Raw genomic sequence first — 18545 nt, forward strand, 5'->3', positions numbered from 1 at the left:
CAATCTTCCCTTTATCTCTAAACTCCTGAAATGCCTGGTCCATTCCCGTCTAATCCGCTATCTCTCAGATAATTCTCTTCTTGACCCTTTACAATCTGGTTTCCGCTCTTTACATTCTACTGAAACTGCCCTCACCAAAGTCTCTAATGATCTACTAACAGATAAATCTAATGGTCACTGCTCCCTGTTGATCTCCTGGATCTCTCTGCAGCATTCAAAACCATGGATCACCAGCTCCTCCTCACTATGCTCTACTCTATCGGGCTCAAGCACAGCATTCTATCCTGGTTCTCCTCCTACCTATTTGGCCGCTCCTTCACTGTATCTTTTGCCGGCTTCTCTTCCTCTTCTTTTCCCCTTACTGTCAGGGTTCCTCAAGGATCAGTCCTAGACCAAATCAACAGATTTGGTTTTCAGTACCATCTCTATGCTGATGACACCCAATTATACACCTCTTCTCCGGACATCACCCCTGGATTATTACAAAATACCAGTGATTGTCTTTCCTCTGTCTCTAACATCATGTCCTCCCTCTATCTAAAATTGAATCTGTCAAAAACTGTACTCCTTGTGTTTCCTCCGTCCACTAACCTACCTATGCCCGATATTACCATTTCCGTTTGTGGCTCCACCATTACTCCCCAGCAACCCCAGCAACACGCCCGCTCTCTTGGGGTCATACTTGATTCAAATCTTTTTTTCACTCCTCACATCAAATCACTCGCCTGCTCATGCCATCTACACCTCAAAAACATCTCTAGAATCAGAACTTTTCTCACCTTTGACTAGGCAAAAACTCTTTCTGTCGCTCTTATTCATTCTCGTCTGGACTACTGCAACTCTTTACCTCTTTACTCGGTCTCCCTCTTACTAAACTTTCCCCTCTCCAATCTGTCCTAAATGCAGCATCCAGGATCATCTTCCTCACCAACCGATACACCGATGCCTCCACCCTGTGCCAGTCGTTGCACTGGTTACCCAGAGTTCAATATAAAGTCATCACCCTTACCCACAAAGCACTCCATGCTTCAGCAACCCCCTACATCTCCTCCCTCGTCTCAGTCTACCACCCTTCCCGTGCCCTCCGTTCTGCTAATGACTTAAAACTAAAATCCTTCATAATCCGAACCTCCCACTCCCGTCTCTAAGATTTCTCGCGTGCTGCGCCAATCCTTTGGAATGCACTACCCAGGACAATTCGATTAATTCCCAATACCCACAGTTTTAAGCGTGCCCTAAAAACCCATTTCTTTAGACTGGCCTATCACCTCAACACACTTGTCTAACTGTCCTAGTTTAGCCCATATTAAAATTTTCTTCAAAATCTTGTTCATACCATCCATGCACTGCTTAGCCTCTGTCTGTACTGTGCATATACTGGCTGGCGACCAGTTCATGTAGTGCTATGTACTTACCCTATTTAGCATATTATGGCTGTATTATACAATATATGTATATTTTACCTTTTGTGTCTCCCCTATTTCCTTATAGACAGTAAGCTTGCAAGCAGGGCCCTCACTCCTTTTGATATCTGAGTTATATTTATTCTGTAACGTCTTTATTGTTTTCTACAAGTCCCCCCTAAAATTGTAAAGTGCTGCGGAATATGTTGGCGCTATAGAAATAAAAAAAATATTATTATTATTAGGGGAAGTGATTCTAACTGTACCGCATATGGTTTGTTTTAGAGATGGATGGCAAGAAAAAGAAGAGCAACTGAGAAAAGCAATTGTAGAAGTCATTAAATGTGACATATCGGCTGGTTCTGTCGACTCTATTGTCCTACCAGAGGTGGACTGTGTGACCACTGCCTACTTATTCAACGTCATCTGCCAGACCAAGGAGGACATCGTCAAAAATCTGAAGACCCTGACCTCATGTCTGAAAATTGGAGGCTATTTGGTCTTCCTTATTGCCCTCAATATGAGCTTTTTCCGGGTGGGCCCGCACAAGTTTTTCGCTCTGACAGTGGATGACAAATCTGTGAAAGAGTCTGTGACTAAGGCAGGTTTTGTCATTGAGAAGGAGGAGGTCATCCTCACCTCAGTAGAGAAAGATATCGTTGATTATAAGAATTTGTTGTTCTTAGTAGCTCGAAAAGAGAGAAACCTCCAAAAACTGTAAGATCAGGGGAGTCAATAAATAAAACAATAATAAAACAATAATTGCAAAGAAATTTTAAAGGGTTATTCTCATCTTCATTACTGAGTATGTCAGATGGCGCTTGCAAATGAAAGCAATTCACTACTTTCTAAAAATGTTTAGCCGTTCTTGAGATATTAACACTTTTTCTTTTGTTTACAGCTTATTGCCTTGGAGACCGACCACCGCTGTTATACATGTGCAGTGCTTACAAGCTCTTCTCTATTGAGCATGTAAGCGTTGCTTCAAAGCTGCCAGGACCGTCGGAGCGCGCTGTTACTTCTTAATCCCAGCCAGCATCAGCTCAGTGTTTACAAACATGGTAGCAGGGGTGGTCGGTCTACATGACAATGGGCTGTAAACAAGACTAAAGAAAAATGTTAATATCTGAAGAACCATAAAAGAATAGTCTAATGGTCTATTTACAGTAATCGACTGCCAATCGGTAAATGTTTACAGACTGGTAGTCATTTAAAGACCTGTTTACACAAGCTGACAGCGCTTCAGATGAGCAGTGAACAATTTGTAATATATCATTGAGCGCCTATAGGCTGCCATTGTTCTAGGCAACTCGAGTCCTCTTTATAGAGGGCGATGTGCTGCTGAGAACGATCTTGGGTGCAAAAAATCATGTCATCTGACGAACAAGTGTTTTGCTCATTCGTCAGGTGATCGGCAGCCTGTTTAGACCGCACGATTATCAGGAGTTGAGCACTCTTTCAGGACTATCGTGCAGTGGAAATGCACCTTGGTTCTTATCTATCGTAATGGCTTGTGCAGTTCCTTGCATGTAATCTAGTAGACAGTAGAAAGTATTTAACCCCTTTGATTAAAGGCCTCCTGTGTATGTGTGTACGGTGCTAATATTCACGGCATCTGCCCTCCCCCTTCTGACTACAAACTACAACATTATGTAGTCAGAAGGTCATTGATAAGCTAAAACGTACTGAAAAACCAACCAAATATCACTGTGCAGAGCTCACACCTTCTACAAGCATCAAAATGTTACGGATGACGAGAAAAATCGCAGCCCAGGAGTCACACAAACTTTTCCTTGCAGGAGATGGAAGGGTGGGCGATCCAGTGCAAATAATCCTGGGATGGGGAATGTGTTGTGATATCCAGTAAACAATCCCACGAAAAGGGCTGAGGTTTGTGGAACTGTTTGAGCGACTAACACTGCAAACGTCCATCATCTCTCTCTTTAGGAAACGCTAAAGGTCTTTGAATTCACTGCGATACGGTAAAGCAAACAGTTGTGACAACGTTGACTTATATATAACGTACGCCTTCATTTCTTGAATGGGGAGATGAGATCTGTGAATCCCATCTCAGCTTTGCTAACTTTTTGTATCAATAAAAATAAATGAAATGGGTAATACGGTTCTATGTTTTTATTTCATCATTTGTATTTATTTTGTAACTATTAAAGGGTATTGTCCAGGAATAGCAAACAAGATTTCTAATTCTCCAGTCCATGCATTGAGCTTTACATCGCATCTCCACTCAAGTAAAATCCACATAAATCCACCAAGTATCTTTTTTTTCTTTCCCTTCTTGTCTTTATAGCATCTTCTCATCTCCAAGCAGAAAAATATTCAGCGAGCCGGATCCTTCTCTCCCTCGACATCATCTTTCAGGGAACAGTCTGAAGGACCAATACATGTGAGACTATTGCCCGATCCAACCTATATCAGCGGATTTTAATGTATATGGGGTTGTATAATGGGCAGATTTCTTCCCAATGAGTACTGGTCATCATTAAAGCAAGGACCCTTATACATGGGCTGATAGCGAACACTTTGATCCTTCTGTCCCCATAAAGTATGCACATGCTTAGCAGCACCTCTGCTATTACTATGGTGTGTGGGATTGTGGCGCCATCTTGTGGTTTCCCACTTTTTTAATCATTTTTTTTAATGCACCATTTTTTGTACTGTTGCAATAAAAAAAATGTATACAGTACAGACCAAAAGTTTGGACACACCTTCTCATTTAAAGATTTTTCTGTATTTTCATGACTATGAAAATTGTACATTCACACTGAAGGCATCAAAACTATGAATTAACACATGTGGAATTATATACTTAACAAAAAAGTGTGAAACAACTGAAAATATGTCTTATATTCTAGGTTCTTCAAAGTAGCCACCTTTTGCTTTGATGACTGCTTTGCACACTCTTGGCATTCTCTTGATGAGCTTCAAGAGGTAGCCACCGGAAATGGTCTTCCAACAATCTTGGAGGAGTTCCTAGAGATGCTTAGCACTTGTTGGCCCTTTTGCCTTCACTCTGCGGTCCAGCTCACCCCAAACCATCTCGATTGGGTTCAGGTCTGGTGACTGTGGAGGCCAGGTCATCTGGCGTAGCCCCCCATCACTCTCCTTCTTGGTCAAATAGCCATTACACAGCCTGGAGGTGTGTTTGGGGTCATTGTCCTGTTGAAAAATAAATGATGGTCCAACTAAACACAAACCGGATGGAATAGCATGCCGCTGCAAGATGCTGTGGTAGCCATGCTGGTTCAGTATGCCTTCAATTTTGAATAAATACCCAACAGTGTCACCAGCAAAGTACCCCCACACCATCACACCTCCTCCTCCATGCTTCACGGTGGGAACCAGGCATGTAGAGTCCATCCGTTCACCTTTTTTGCGTCGCACAAAGACACGGTGGTTGGAACCAAAGATCTCAAATTTGGACTCATCAGACCAAAGCACAGATTTCCACTGGTCTAATGTCCATTCCTTGTGTTCTTTAGCCCAAACAAGTCTCTTCTGCTTGTTGCCTGTCCTTAGCAGTGGTTTCCTAGCAGCTATTTTACCATGAAGGCCTGCTGCACAAAGTCTCCTCTTAACAGCTGTTGAAGAGATGTGTCTGCTGCTAGAACTCTGTGTGGCATTGACCTGGTCTCTAATCTGAGCTGCTGTTAACCTGCGATTTCTGAGGCTGGTGACTCGGATAAACTTATCCTCAGAAGCAGAGGTGACTCTTGGTCTTCCTTTCCTGGGGCGGTCCTCATGTGAGCCAGTTTCTTTGTAGCACTTGATGGTTTTTGCAACTGCACTTGGGGACACTTTCAAAGTTTTCCCAATTTTTCGGACTGACTGACCTTCATCTCTTAAAGTAATGATGGCCACTCATTTTTCTTTACTTAGCTGCTTTTTTCTTGCCATAATACGAATTCTAACAGTCTATTCAGTAGGACTATCAGCTGTGTATCCACCTGACTTCTGCACAACACAACTGATGGTCCCAACCCCATTTATAAGGCAAGAAATCCCACTTATTAAACCTGACAGGGCACACCTGTGAAGTGAAAACCATTTCCAGTGACTACCTCTTGAAGTTCATCAAGAGAATGCCAAGAGTGTGCAAAGCAGTCATCAAAGCAAAAGGTGGCTACTTTGAAGAACCTAGGATATAAGACATATTTTCAGTTGTTTCACACTTTTTTGTTAAGTATATAATTCCACATGTGGTAATTCATAGTTTTGATGCCTTCAGTGTGAATGTACAATTTTCATAGTCATGAAAATACAGAAAAATCTTTAAATGAGAAGGTGTGTCCAAACTTTTGGTCTGTACTGTATATCAGCGGATTTTAATGTATATGGGGTTGTATAATGGGCAGATTTCTTCCCAATGAGTACTGGTAAAGCAAGGACCCTTATACATGGGCTGATAGCGAATACTTTGATCCTTCTGTCCCCATAAAGCATGCACATGCTTAGCAGCACCTCTGCTATTACTATGGTGTGTGGGATTGTGGCGCCATCTTGTGGTTTCCCACTTTTTTAATCAGTTTTTTTAATGCTGTTGTAATAAAAAAAAAGTATATTTTTTTGCTATATGTGGTTTTTGTGTACAATTTCTTATACAGTTATATGAAAAAGTTTGGGCACCCCTATAAATCTTAAGCTTAATGTTTTATAAAAATTGGTGTTTTTGCAACAGCTATTTCAGTTTGATATATGTAATAACTGTTGGACACAGTAATGTTTCTGCCTGGAAATGAGGTTTATTGTACTAACAGAAAATGTGCAATCTGCATTCAAACAAAATTTGACAGGTGCATAAGTATGGGCAACTCACCAGAAAAGTGACATTAATATTTAGTAGATCCTCCTTTTGCGATAATAACAGCCTCTAGTCGCTTCCTGTAGCTTTTAATGAGTTCCTGGATCCTGGATGAAGGTATTTTTGACTATTCCTCTTTACAAAACAATTCCAGTTGAGTTAAGTTTGATGGTTGCCGAGCATGGACAGCCCTCTTCAAATGATCCCACAGATGTTCAATGATATTCAGGTCTGGGGACTGGGATGGCCATTCCAGAACATTGTAATTGCTCCTCTGCATGAATGCCTGAGTAGATTTGGAGCGGTGTTTTGGATCATTGTCTTGCTGAAAGATCCATCCCCTGCATAACTTCAACTTTGTCACTGATTCTTGAACATTATTGTCAAGAATCGGCTGATACTGAGTGGAATCCATGCGTCCCTCAACTTTAACAAGATTCCCAGTGCCGGCATTGGCCACACAGCCCCAAAGCATGGTGGAACCTCCACCAAATTTTACTGTGGGTAGCAAGTGTTTTTCTTGGAATGCTGTGTTTTTTTGCCGCCATGCATAACGCCTTTTTGTATGACCAAACAACTCAATCTTGGTTTCATCAGTCCACAGGACCTTCTTCCAAAAAGAAATTGGCTTCTCCAAATGTGCTTTTGCATACCTCAGCCGACTCTGTTTGTGGCGTGATTGCAGAAACGGCTTCTTTCGCATCACTCTCCCATACAGCTTCTCCTTGTGCAAAGTGCGTTGTATAGTTGACCGATGCACAGTGACACCATCTGCAGAAAGTTGATGCTGCAGCTCTCTGGAGGTGGTCTGAGGATTCTCCTTGACTGATCTCACCATTCTTCTTCTCTGCCTTTCTGATGTTTTTCTTGGTCTGCCACTTCTGGCCTTAACAAGAACTGTCCCTGTGTTCTTCCATTTCCTTACTATGTTCCTCACAGTGGAAACTGACAGGTTAAATCTCTGAGACAACTTTTTGTATCCTTCCCCTGAACAACTATGTTGAATAATCTTTGTTTTCAGATCATTTGACAGTTGTTTTGAGGAGCCCATGATGTCACTCTTCAGAGGAGATTCAAACAGGAGAACAACTTGCAAGTGGCCACTTTAAGTAGCTTTTCTCCTGATTGCATACACCTGGCTATGAAGTTCAAAGCTCAATGAGATTACAAAACCAAAAAAAGTGCTTTAGAAAGTCAGTAAAAAGTAGGTATGAGTATTTAAAACAAGAAAATGATAAGGGTGCCCATACTTATGCACCTTTCAAATTTTGTTTGAATGCAGATTGCACATTTTCTGTTAGTACAATAAACCTCATTTCAAGGCAGAAACATTACTGTGTTCATCAGTTATTACATATATCAAACTGAAATAGCTATTGCAAAAACACCAATTTTTATAAAACATTAAGCTTAAGATTTATAGGGGTGCCCAAACTTTTTCATATAACTGTATGATCCTATATTTCCTATGTACTGAACCAGTTACTTATTCTATATAGTCCATTTGGCACTTATATACTATGATTAGTGATGAGCGAGTATGTTCGGTTAACCCTTTCGGCGAGTATGCTCGGGCGAGTACCGAGTATCTTCAGCATACTCGGCGACTGTTTGACAGCTTTAATACATGTGAGGAATGCGAAAGAAACAAGCATTCCTCACATGTATTAAAGCAGTCAAACAGTTGCAAATCATGCACACGGGAGCGATTCACACATATCACCGAGTACGCTGAAGATACTCGGTACTCGCCCGAGCATACTCGCCGAAAGGGTTAACCGAACATACTCGCTCATCACTAATTATGATATAGTAATTAGAATTTTTACTGTTATGAAATATGTGCTGTGACTGTTGACACCCTCTTTTAATTTTTCTTACCATGATACACGGTACATTTAGAATTACTCCATACATGCCGGGACCTTCACCCTATTATGCCTGAGGAGGTATAACTGGTAACGAGTATGAAGATTATCTAAAGGACTCCTGCATTACTGGTCTGTCGCCATATCCGGAGACCCGTAACTTTTTTATTTTTCTACCAGTTCGGACAGAACGTCAAGGCTCCATCCAAACTGACTCCACAGGGGTCTCCCAGTCCTTGTTCATGCCAACAGGAAACCTGGTGTCACAACTGAAGGGGAAAGACCCCTTTGTTCATGGGGCCTGGAGATCATAATAGACTCACCGAGCTCCCGCTTTGGACACTCCTTCAGGACCTTTTGGACTGTCATCTAAGAAAGAGGAGAAACATGGGATCTGAACACTCGCTCTAGTGATAGGGTAGAGGTGGGACCGACCCTACAATCAGGCATTTATAACCTTCCTTATGGATAGAAGGGAAAACTTCTCTAGGTGCTTGAGCGTTGTACTTGGACTCCTTTATTGCCTAGAGGTACTCCGCTAAATTGGTCCTGTGTGCAAAGAAATCAACTGGAATCCATGTTATCCATGTTTAACAAAAGACCCTTTTCCTGTACTGAAGTCCTTCTGTACATCAGTTAGGTTCAGTGTTAATCATCAATTGTTTTTCATTTGGAGCCGTACAACTCCCAATATTTTATTCTTGACAATGGGGATCATGCTATCCATGACCAATTCTAAAATATTCCCATTTCCCATATTTTTAAAGGACCATGTGCTAGACATAACCTACTATAAGGCAGTAAGATCGTATTTATTGCACTATTTTAAGGAGAATCAGGATCTTTAATATCTTAACCGATTTGACACTGAAGGTGACATATCACATAAATAGATGATTTAGTGAATCCTGCTTTGAGCAGGGGGTTGGACCAGATGACCCAGGAGGTCCCCTCCAACTCTACCATTCTATGATTCTATAATTCTATGAAATGACTCTACGTACTCTTCGCCTTAGCCAAAGTTGGATTGGAATTATCCAACTTTGGTCCAACTTAACATATAAATTAATGTTCCATTATCTTAAGAATCAGTGTTCATTCCATGTTTGAGTAACATGTAAAAAGCAGAGTGAAGTATAAAGTGCAAGTGCTTTGAATTGACCATATTTCCAGCAGAGTGGAGTATAAAGTGAAAGTGCTTTGAATTTACCATATTTCCAGCAGAGTCAAGTATATAATGTAAGTGTTTTTGAATTGACCATATTTCCAGCAGAGTGAAGTATAAAGTGCAAGTGCTTTTGAATTGACCAGATTTCCAGCAGAGTGAAGTATAAAGTGCAAGTGCTTTTGAACTGACCAGATTTCCAGCAGAGTGAAGTGACATTTATTATTTCACCAACATAAATATATAAAAAAGGCATGAAAGACTCAATTGTAATCTGACTTACAGCTATGGTGTGTGAGGCAGTGACCGGGATCGTATACGAGGGACGTTATATATCCCCCAGAATGTGTACAGAGACCTATTAAATCCATTGGAGTGCATTGCAGTCACAGACATAGCTGCGGCTGCAATGCAGGAATGAAGGTGAGCAATGACCAGGTCAGACTACCTGGCTAAGAAGTAAAACCTGGCAGGGCCTTCATTTCTTGGAGGAGGTCACAGGAGGCAGTGGGGCGGACTCCTCACTCCAACCCAGGTTTTCCAGTGGCTCTTGCCACAGGTCCTTTAAAATCCCTGCACTAAGGATTAGTGTGGTTCTATGTTGGAACCTGCTAGGAGCACAGCAGGGGAGCTCAGCAGGATTGAGTGTGGATGAACCCACGCCTGGGAAGCCTTTGCAACTGTCAGGCTCTGAGCGGCCCGGCGCGGCCGTTGCCCACGGCAACCGTTGTTTAAAGACTTGTGTTAACCCGGCCGCGAACCGGAGGACTGTCCTGTTTACCCGTGAGTTGCTGAATAAAGCTGTTTATGTTGGACTTGCTTGGGTCACTGCCTCAGTTACTGAACGATGTGAACACCGACGCCTTGCAGCTTAGTGGAGAATACGGGCATTGTGACTGAGGCATACCCCACCGGCAGCTGCATGACCACAATCCGGCCTGCCACCTTTCAGTTCCACCGCGTGGACAAAATGGACGAACTATTAAAGCAGCTGACACTCGCCCAGCAGCAGCTGCTGCAGTCTCAGCGGCAACAACAGGAGGAGCAACAGCAGCGTAATCAGCAGCAACAGCTATTGTACCAGCAGCAGCAAAAAACAAACGAACTGCTGCTGCAACAGATTGCTGCCCTGTGGGAGACACCGACGGCATCAGCCCCGGAACGTTGAGAGGCCCGGGACAAGGTTCGCTCAGCGTTAAGGAAGATGGGACCGGTGGACGACGTGGAAGCCTTCCTGACCATTTATGAGCCCACAGCGGAGCGAGAAAACCTACCGACCGGCCAGTGGGCAGAAGTGGTGGCTCTGTTTCTGGTCGGAGATGCTAAAAAGGCCTACTTCGACCTAAGTCGAGAGGACGCCCAGGACTAACAGAGGCTCAAAGGTGAGATTCTTGCCCGGCTGGGGGTCAATACATACGTGAGGGCTCAGCGTGTGTTTTCGTGGGCCTATGTGGAGACCCGACCCGCCCGGTCTCAGGCTTATGACCTCCTGCAGCTGGTAAAGAGGTGGCTTCAGCCTGAGACTTTGTCTCCAGCCCAGATGGTGGAGAGGGTGGTGGTTGACCGGCTGGTGAGGACTCTGCTAGCCGCTATCCAATGTTGGGTGGGGCAAGGGGACCCCGGCACACTCGACCAGGTGGTCAGCCTGATCGAGCGCTACTTGGCCACTCAGGACTTTATCCGGGACTCTGCCCCCTCGCAGCTGTCACGCCGATCCCTGCCAACCCAAGAGTCGGGAAAGGGGTCGCGTCCCTCTCCTGGGGACAGTCAGCTCCGTACCCGTGCTGAAGGGGAACCTCGGAGTGAGAGTGGCAGGAGACCGATTCCCTCCCAAACTGTCATAAGACCTAACAGTACTTCCACCCTTAGGTGCTGGCGCTGTCAGGCGCCGGGACATGTGGTTGCTAATTGTACCCTGACTACGGAACCCATGGACTGCGGATATAGCCGCCGGGGTCTCAATGTATGCCCAGACCGTCTGCACAGCGAACGCCGACCCCCTGGACAGTGAACTCCAACTATGCCAAGTACTGGTTAATGGGTACCCCACGGAGGCCCTCCTGGACTCAGGGAGCCTCGTGACTCTGGTACATGGGTCGCTGGTGGCAGGAGACAACCCCAGTGGACGGCCAGTCGGGGTTGTGTGTATCCATGGGGACCTCCGAGAGTACCCAACTGTGGAGGTAGCTTTGTCCACGCCATGTGGAGACATAAAACGTGTGGTGGGTGTGGTAGAGACTCTTTCCTACGGGACTGTGTTGGGAAGAGACTTGCCCCTGCTCTGTGGAAAAACAAAATCCACTCTCCCCCGGTAAGATGTATTACAGATGCTGTACCCGACGAACCTGCCGTAGGGGTGTCCAACCTGGGGACAGAGTGTGACCCCGATAGGTTTACCTTAGAGGTGCTGGCAGGAGAGGTTGAGGAGACCCCATCGATCCCCGAGCTGGAAGTGTCCCAGGACACGTTTGGGACGGCTCAGCTACAGGATCCCACCCTGACTCAGGCGCGGGAAAGGGTGGTAGAGGTAAACGGCGTAGCCCAACAGCCCAATGCAGATACAGTATTTCCACGCATGGTAGTCAACGGTGAGTTGCTCTATAGGATAGATAAGATCAAGGATGAGGTCGTGGAACAGCTGGTAGTACCTCAGTCATACCGTCGGGTGGTTCTAGATTTGGCACACACACACTTGCTGGGTGGACACTTAGGGGAAAAAAAAACGCAAGAATGTATCTTGCAGCGGTTCTTTTGGCCTGGGGTTTACGCGGAGGTCAAAAGGTACTGCGAATCCTGCCCCGAATGTCAGTTGACCTCACCCACCGCAAGTTTCCGTAGCCCATTGGTACCCCTGCCAGTGATAGAGGTACCTTTTGAACGGATTGCAATGGATTTGGTAGGGCCCATTGTAAAATCAGCCTGTGGCCACCAACATATACTGGTGGTCGTCGACTATGCCACCCGGTACCCGGAGGCTATACCACTATGCCACACCTCGGCAAAACTGATTGCACGGGAGCTGTTTGCCATGTTCTGTCGCCTTGGACTACCTAAGGAGATCCTGACGGATCAGGGGACCCATTTTATGTCCAAAGTGACAAGGGAACTGTGCAAATTGCTAAAAATTAAACAATTGCGCACCTCTGTGTACCACCCTCAAACCGACGGGCTAGTAGAATGGTTCAATAAAACCCTCAAGTCCATGTTAAAAATGGTGGTTTCTAAGAACGGAAGGGATTGAGACATGTTGCTACCCTATTTGATGTTCGCCGTCCGTGAGGTACCCCAGGCTTCCACAGGGTTCTCTCCCTATTGAGTTATTGTACGGCAGACACCCTAGGGGTCTGTTGGACGTAGCCAAAGAGACATGGGAACAAGAGCCGACTCTACATAGGAGTATAATTCAACAAGTGGCTGGTATGCAGGACCGGATCGCGACGGTCATGCCCATCGTGTTAGATGCCCAGGCGCACATATAATAAAAGAGCCAGAGTCAGGTCTTTTAACAAGGGCGATCGGGTGTTAGTACTGGTACCCACAGCCAAGAGTAAGCTCATGGCCAAGTGGCAAGGGCCATATGAGATTCGAGAAAAAGTGGGAGAGGTAAATTACCGGGTGTATCAGCCCGGAAGGAGGAAACCTGAGCAGCTTTACCATGTAAACCTGCTAAAGCCTTGGAAAGATCGAAAGTGTTTAGTTACAGACGTCACCCTGGGCATATCACCAGAGAGTTCTCTACCTTCAGCCAGGGAAGCGTCCGAGGGGGAGGTCAGGATAAGTGATGCCCTCACTAAACAGCAGCGACGAGAGGCTCGCTCGCTGGTGCAGCACAATACCGACGTGTTCTCAGAGCTACCAGGTAGGACTACGGTTATCCAACATGACATTGTCACTGAACCTGAGGTAAGGGTGCGAATAAGACCGTACCGAGTACCCGAAGCCCGGAGGCAAGCCATCACGGCTGAGGTAAAACAAATGCTTCACTTAAGGGTCATAGAGGAATCACGGAGTGAGTGCGCTAGCCCCATAATACTGATTCCTAAACCAGACGGATCGTTACGCTTCTGTAACGATTTCCAGAAATTGAATGAAGTGTCAAAGTTTGACCTTTATCCAATGCCCAGGGTGGACGAGCTGATTGAGAGACTGGGGCAGGCCCAGTACTTTACCACGCTCGATCTCACCAAGGGTTACTGGCAGGTACCTCTCACAGATTCGGCGAAGGAAAATACCACCTTCGTAACTCCGGAGGGTCTATACCACTATGTGGTCTTACCTTTTGGGTTACATGGGGCCCCGGCTACATTTCAGAGGTTGATGGACATAGTGCTCAAGCCTCATCAGGAGTACGCGTCCGCGTATCTAGATGATATTATCATCTTTAGCACCGACTGGCATACGCACCTATCACAGGTACAAGCGGTGCTGGATTCTCTCAGAGCCGCGGGGTTAACGGCAAACCCAAAAAAATGTGCGATAGGGCTAGAGGAAGCCCGATATTTGGGGTATGTGATAGGCCGAGGAGCTATCAAGCCCCAAATCAATAAAGTTGAGGCCATAAAAAACTGGTCTAAACCGTCAAGTACAAAACAGGTGAGAGCGTTCCTTGGCATCCTTGGGTATTACCGCCGGTTTGTACCTAATTTTGCTGGGCGAACGGCGGCCCTGACCGATCTCTTGAAAGGAAAAAAATTGGTAATGGTTCGGTGGAACCCTCAGGCAGAAGAAGCTTTTCAGTCCATGAAGTTGGCTCTGTGTGGACAGCCGGTCCTCATCAGCCCCAACTTCAAGGAAATGTTCATTGTACAGACAGATGCCTCGGAGGTAGGCCTAGGGGCGGTATTGTCACAAAAAGTGAATGGTGAAGAGCACCCGGTCACCTACTTGAGTAGAAAACTTGTCCCGGCAGAGAAAAACTATAGCGTGGTAGAGAAGGAGTGTTTGGCTATTAAGTGGGCCTTTGAATCACTACGTTATTATTTATTCGGGCGTCAGTTCCGCTTGGTGACGGACCACTCACCCTTGGTATGGATGAGGAATGCCAAGGAGAGGAATGCGCGAGTCACCAGGTGGTTCCTGTCACTGCAAAATTTCAGTTTCTCTGTAGAACATCGCCCTGGGAAGTTGCAAGGCAACGCGGATGCTCTGTCCCGGGCACCCTGTATGGTGACAAATGTTCAACCTCACAAGTTTGAACAGAGGGGGGGGGATATGAGGCAGTGACCGGGATCATATACGAGGGACGTTATATATCCCCAGAATGTGTACAGAGACCTATTAAATCCATTGGAGTGCATTGCAGTCACAGACACACCTGCGGCTGCAATGCAGGAATGAAGGTGAGCAATGACCTGGTCAGACTACCTGGCTAAGAAGTAATACCTGGCAGGGCCTTAATTTCTTGGAGGAGGTCACAGGAGGCAGTGGGGCGGACTCCTCTCTCCAACCCGGGTTTTTCAGTGGCTCTTGCCACAGGTCCTTTAAAATCCCTGCACTAAGGATTAGTGTGGTTCTATGTTGGAACCTGCTAGGAGCACAACAGGAAAGCTCAGCAGGATTGAGTGTGGCTGAACCCCCGCCTGGGAAGCCTCTGCAACTGTCAGGCTCTGAGCGGCCCGGCGCGGCTGTTGCCCACGGCAACCGTTGTTTAAAGACCTGTGTTAACCAGGCTGCGAACCGGAGGACTGTCCTGTTTACCCGTGAGTTGCTGAATAAAGCTGTTTATGTTGGACTTGCTTGGGTCACTGCCTCAGTTACTGCATGGTGTGAACACCGCCGCCTTACAGGTGATAGAGACCTGTATGTGCCTGGGCTACCACCTCGATGACGCCGTTTCGCCTTAGCTTTTTCCAAAAGGGGCGCCTCTGAATAGAAGAGACATTTGCAGCTATGAGCGCCTTCTATGATGGGTAGCTACAGTCCTGGTCATCGTTATTGGCACCCATGAAGTTTACATACATAATGTGGAATATCTCCTGAAAAAAATGAATCAAATGAAACAGTTTTTTTGTATAAATGCAAAAGAGCAAATGATAAACAATAATTAAAAAACAAAAACAATGGGAGAGAAAAATAGAAAAAGCTAAAGCTTGCTGTGTCACTGGTATTGGCACCCTTTACATTAATTTAGTATGGTAATACATTTTGACTTGCCTGTGGTAAATCACAAAAAAGATTCACTTGTGATTAATTGTCGTTGCCCATGTGACATGAATTAGCCAATGAATGATGATTTCAACGTTTTAAAAAGCCCCATGGTGGGCCCTGTTCCTTTGTCACAGTGGTGAAGACAAAGGAGCTGTCTGAGGACATCAGAACTGCTATTATTAGCAAACACAAGACTTCCAAAGGGTATAAGGCCATCTCCAAAGACCTTGGTATCCCAGTTTCAACAGTGCGCAATGTTATTAAGAAGTTTGCCAAGCATGGAACCGTCAAGAACCTCCCTGGCCGTTGGGGAAAGAGGAAAATTGACAAGAGATGTCTTCAAAGGTTGGTGCAAATGGTGGAAAAAACACTACGTCAAACATCTAAACACCTGAAGGCCAACCTGGAAAAGTCTGGGGTCATGGTTTCAACAAGTAACATGAGCCGCACACTAAACCAATCAGAGTTTAATGGGCGAAGGCCAAGGAAGAAACCATCGCTGAAGAAAAGACATAAAAAGGAATGACTGATCTTTGCCAAAAAGTACCTTGACAAACCACAATCTTTCTGGGAAAATGTTGTGTGGACAGATAAAACAAAAATAAAGCTTTTTGGCAATCCAAAGCAATAGTTTGTTTACAGGCGGCGCAATGAAGCTTATAAAGAAAAGAACACCTTACCAACAGTTAAGCATGGTGGAGGATCCATAATGCTGCGGGGTTGCTTTGCTGCGTCTGGTACTGGAGGCCTTGACCGTATCACAGGAATCATGAAATCAGAGAACTATCAAGAGATTTTAGAGCGAAATGTCTTCCAAGTGTAAGAAAAGTTGGTTTGAGTCGAAGAACATGGGTCCTTCAGCAGGACAATGGCCTAAAGCACACATCTAAAAGTACACAGGAATGGTTGAAAAATTAAAAAAAATGGACTGTTTTAAAATGGCCAGAAATGAGTACTGACCTCGATCCCATTAAAAATCTTCGGGGTGAGCTGAAATCTACCATTGGGAAAAAAGAACCCTGCAAACATTCAAGAGCTTGAATAAACTGCAAAGGAAAAGTGTGAGAAAATCCCAGCTGAGAAGTGCAAGAAGCTTATAGATGGCTACAAGAAACGTCTGGAGACTGTCAGCAATGCCAAAGTGTGTGCAACCAAGTAATAATTAGGAGTGCCTTTATTGCAGCACATGCTGGTTATTCTGTTTCTTATTTGAAATTGCAACATGGAAGTTGAAAAACAATGTTTTATTGTTGTATTACTTTGGATCACTAATTAAAAAATCCTGACGATATAACTTTGGTACATTTCCATTTAGTTCTGAAGATATTGTACAGTCTATGAAAAAAATGAAGAGGTGAAAATAATGGTGAACATTTTACAAATGAAGTTCAGCTTCTCCCGCTGCCCTATACTGATCATGCAGATCAGTGCCAGGCAAAAGAGAATTGTGCAAATATGAACATACGGAAAGTACTCTAAATGATCAGGCAGAACGCTTCATAATGTCTCTGACCAATCATTAAGGAAATTAACAAGGGGTTTGACAATGCTGGATCCCCCTGATCAGGAATTATAAGATCCAAACTTTTAAACAATATTTTTTTCTGGCTAAAAATTGTGTCTCATAACCCTAAAAGTACATTGTATACAAAAAAACTTTAATGGGGTTGTCCAAAATAATGTAAGTGATGCACACAGGCAGCAATATATACTCACCCTTCTAGCTGGCGGTAGCTCCAGTGCCATGTCCCCGATGTTTCTACACTGTGTTCCAAATTATTATGCAAATAATATTTTCTCAGATTTTCCCAAATTACCTATATGAATTGCAGTCATTGTAATTTTCCAGTCAAATAACTATTAGAGTACAATTGAAAGGTTTTTGTACAAACTGCCTATGATAACAGTATATTTTTTAAAAAATAAAACACTCAAACTGCACTCAAAATGCATGTTCCAAATTATTATGCACAGCAGAGTTTTCAACCTTTTCATTTTAATAAAGAACAAAAAAATGGTCATTTTTGAAATTATAAGCATTAGCAGGTTATTACAAACTGAAATCAAACAGTTTTCAACTCAAAACTTTATTCTAGGTGATGTTACATTTGCACATAGGACCCCTTGTTCGAAAGGAGCTTCTGAACTCTCTCGTCCATTGAATTTGTCAGGGTTTGGATGGTTTCTGCTTCAATTGTTTTGCATGAGGACAGAATACCCTCCCAGAGCTGTTGCTTAGATGTAAACTGCCTCCCGCCATCATAGACACTCCTTTTGATGATGCTCCAGAGGTTCTCAATGGGGTTGAGGTCAGGGCAGCATGGGGGCCACACCATAAGTTTGTCCCCTTTTATGCCCATAGCAGCCAGAGATGCAGATGTGTTATGTGCAGCATGAGACGGGGCATTATCATGCATGAAAATGATCTTGCTGCGGAATGCACGGTTCTTCTTCTTGAACCAAGGCAGGAAGTGCTGTTTGAGAAACTCAACATACATTATGGAGTTCATCTTTACCCCTTCAGGGATCCTAAAGGGGCCGACAATCCATCTCCCCATGATTCCAGCCCAAAACATTACTCCACCTCCTCCTTGTTGGCGCCGTAGCCGTGTTTGCATGGGGTGTCCATCAACCAGCCATCCTCCACTCCATCCATCTGGACCATCGAGCGTTGCACGGCACTTATCGGTGAACAAAACAGTTTTGAAGTCAGTCTTCATGTATTGTTTGGCCCACTGGAGCCGTTTCTGCTTGTGTGCAGTGGATAGAAGAGGTTGACAGGATGGCTTACGCACAGCTGCAAACCTCTGAAGGACCCTGCATCTTGTTGTTCGGGGGACGTTGGAGGCACCAGCAGCTTCAAAAACTTGTCTGCTGCTATGACAAGGCTTTTTTGCCGCTGCTCTTTTAACCTGACGTAATTGCCTGTAGGAAAGAGTCCTCAATTTTCCCTTATCAGCACGCACACGTGTGTACTGTGAATCAGCTACATACTTCTTGATTGTGCGATGATCAGGATGAAGTGTCTTGGCAATGTTGATTGTAGTCATGCTTTGACCTAAACAATTTGTTGCTTCTCAGCAGCCGACACATCCTTTTTCTTTCCCATTTTGGCAGAAAATGTAGGCTGCTTAGTAATGTGG

The 18545-nt window shown here is 44.6% G+C and overlaps 1 protein-coding gene across 1 annotated transcript in view; it reads left to right on the forward strand.

Moving 5' to 3' along the window:
* LOC141172750 (nicotinamide N-methyltransferase-like) overlaps positions 1-3521 on the forward strand; it is a 33088-nt gene extending 29567 nt beyond the window's left edge. Inside the window, exon 4 of the mRNA XM_073657221.1 lies at positions 1689-3521. Coding sequence (XP_073513322.1) covers positions 1689-2124 — 436 coding nt within the window. The 3' untranslated portion in view covers positions 2125-3521. The remainder of the gene's footprint in view (positions 1-1688) is intronic.
* Positions 3522-18545: the final 15024 nt, after the last annotated feature.

This window comes from Phyllobates terribilis, unplaced genomic scaffold (assembly GCF_046119375.1).
Source record: "Phyllobates terribilis strain yellow unplaced genomic scaffold, ASM4611937v1 Scaffold_12__6_contigs__length_324123572, whole genome shotgun sequence".
Classification (NCBI taxonomy): domain Eukaryota; kingdom Metazoa; phylum Chordata; class Amphibia; order Anura; family Dendrobatidae; genus Phyllobates; species Phyllobates terribilis.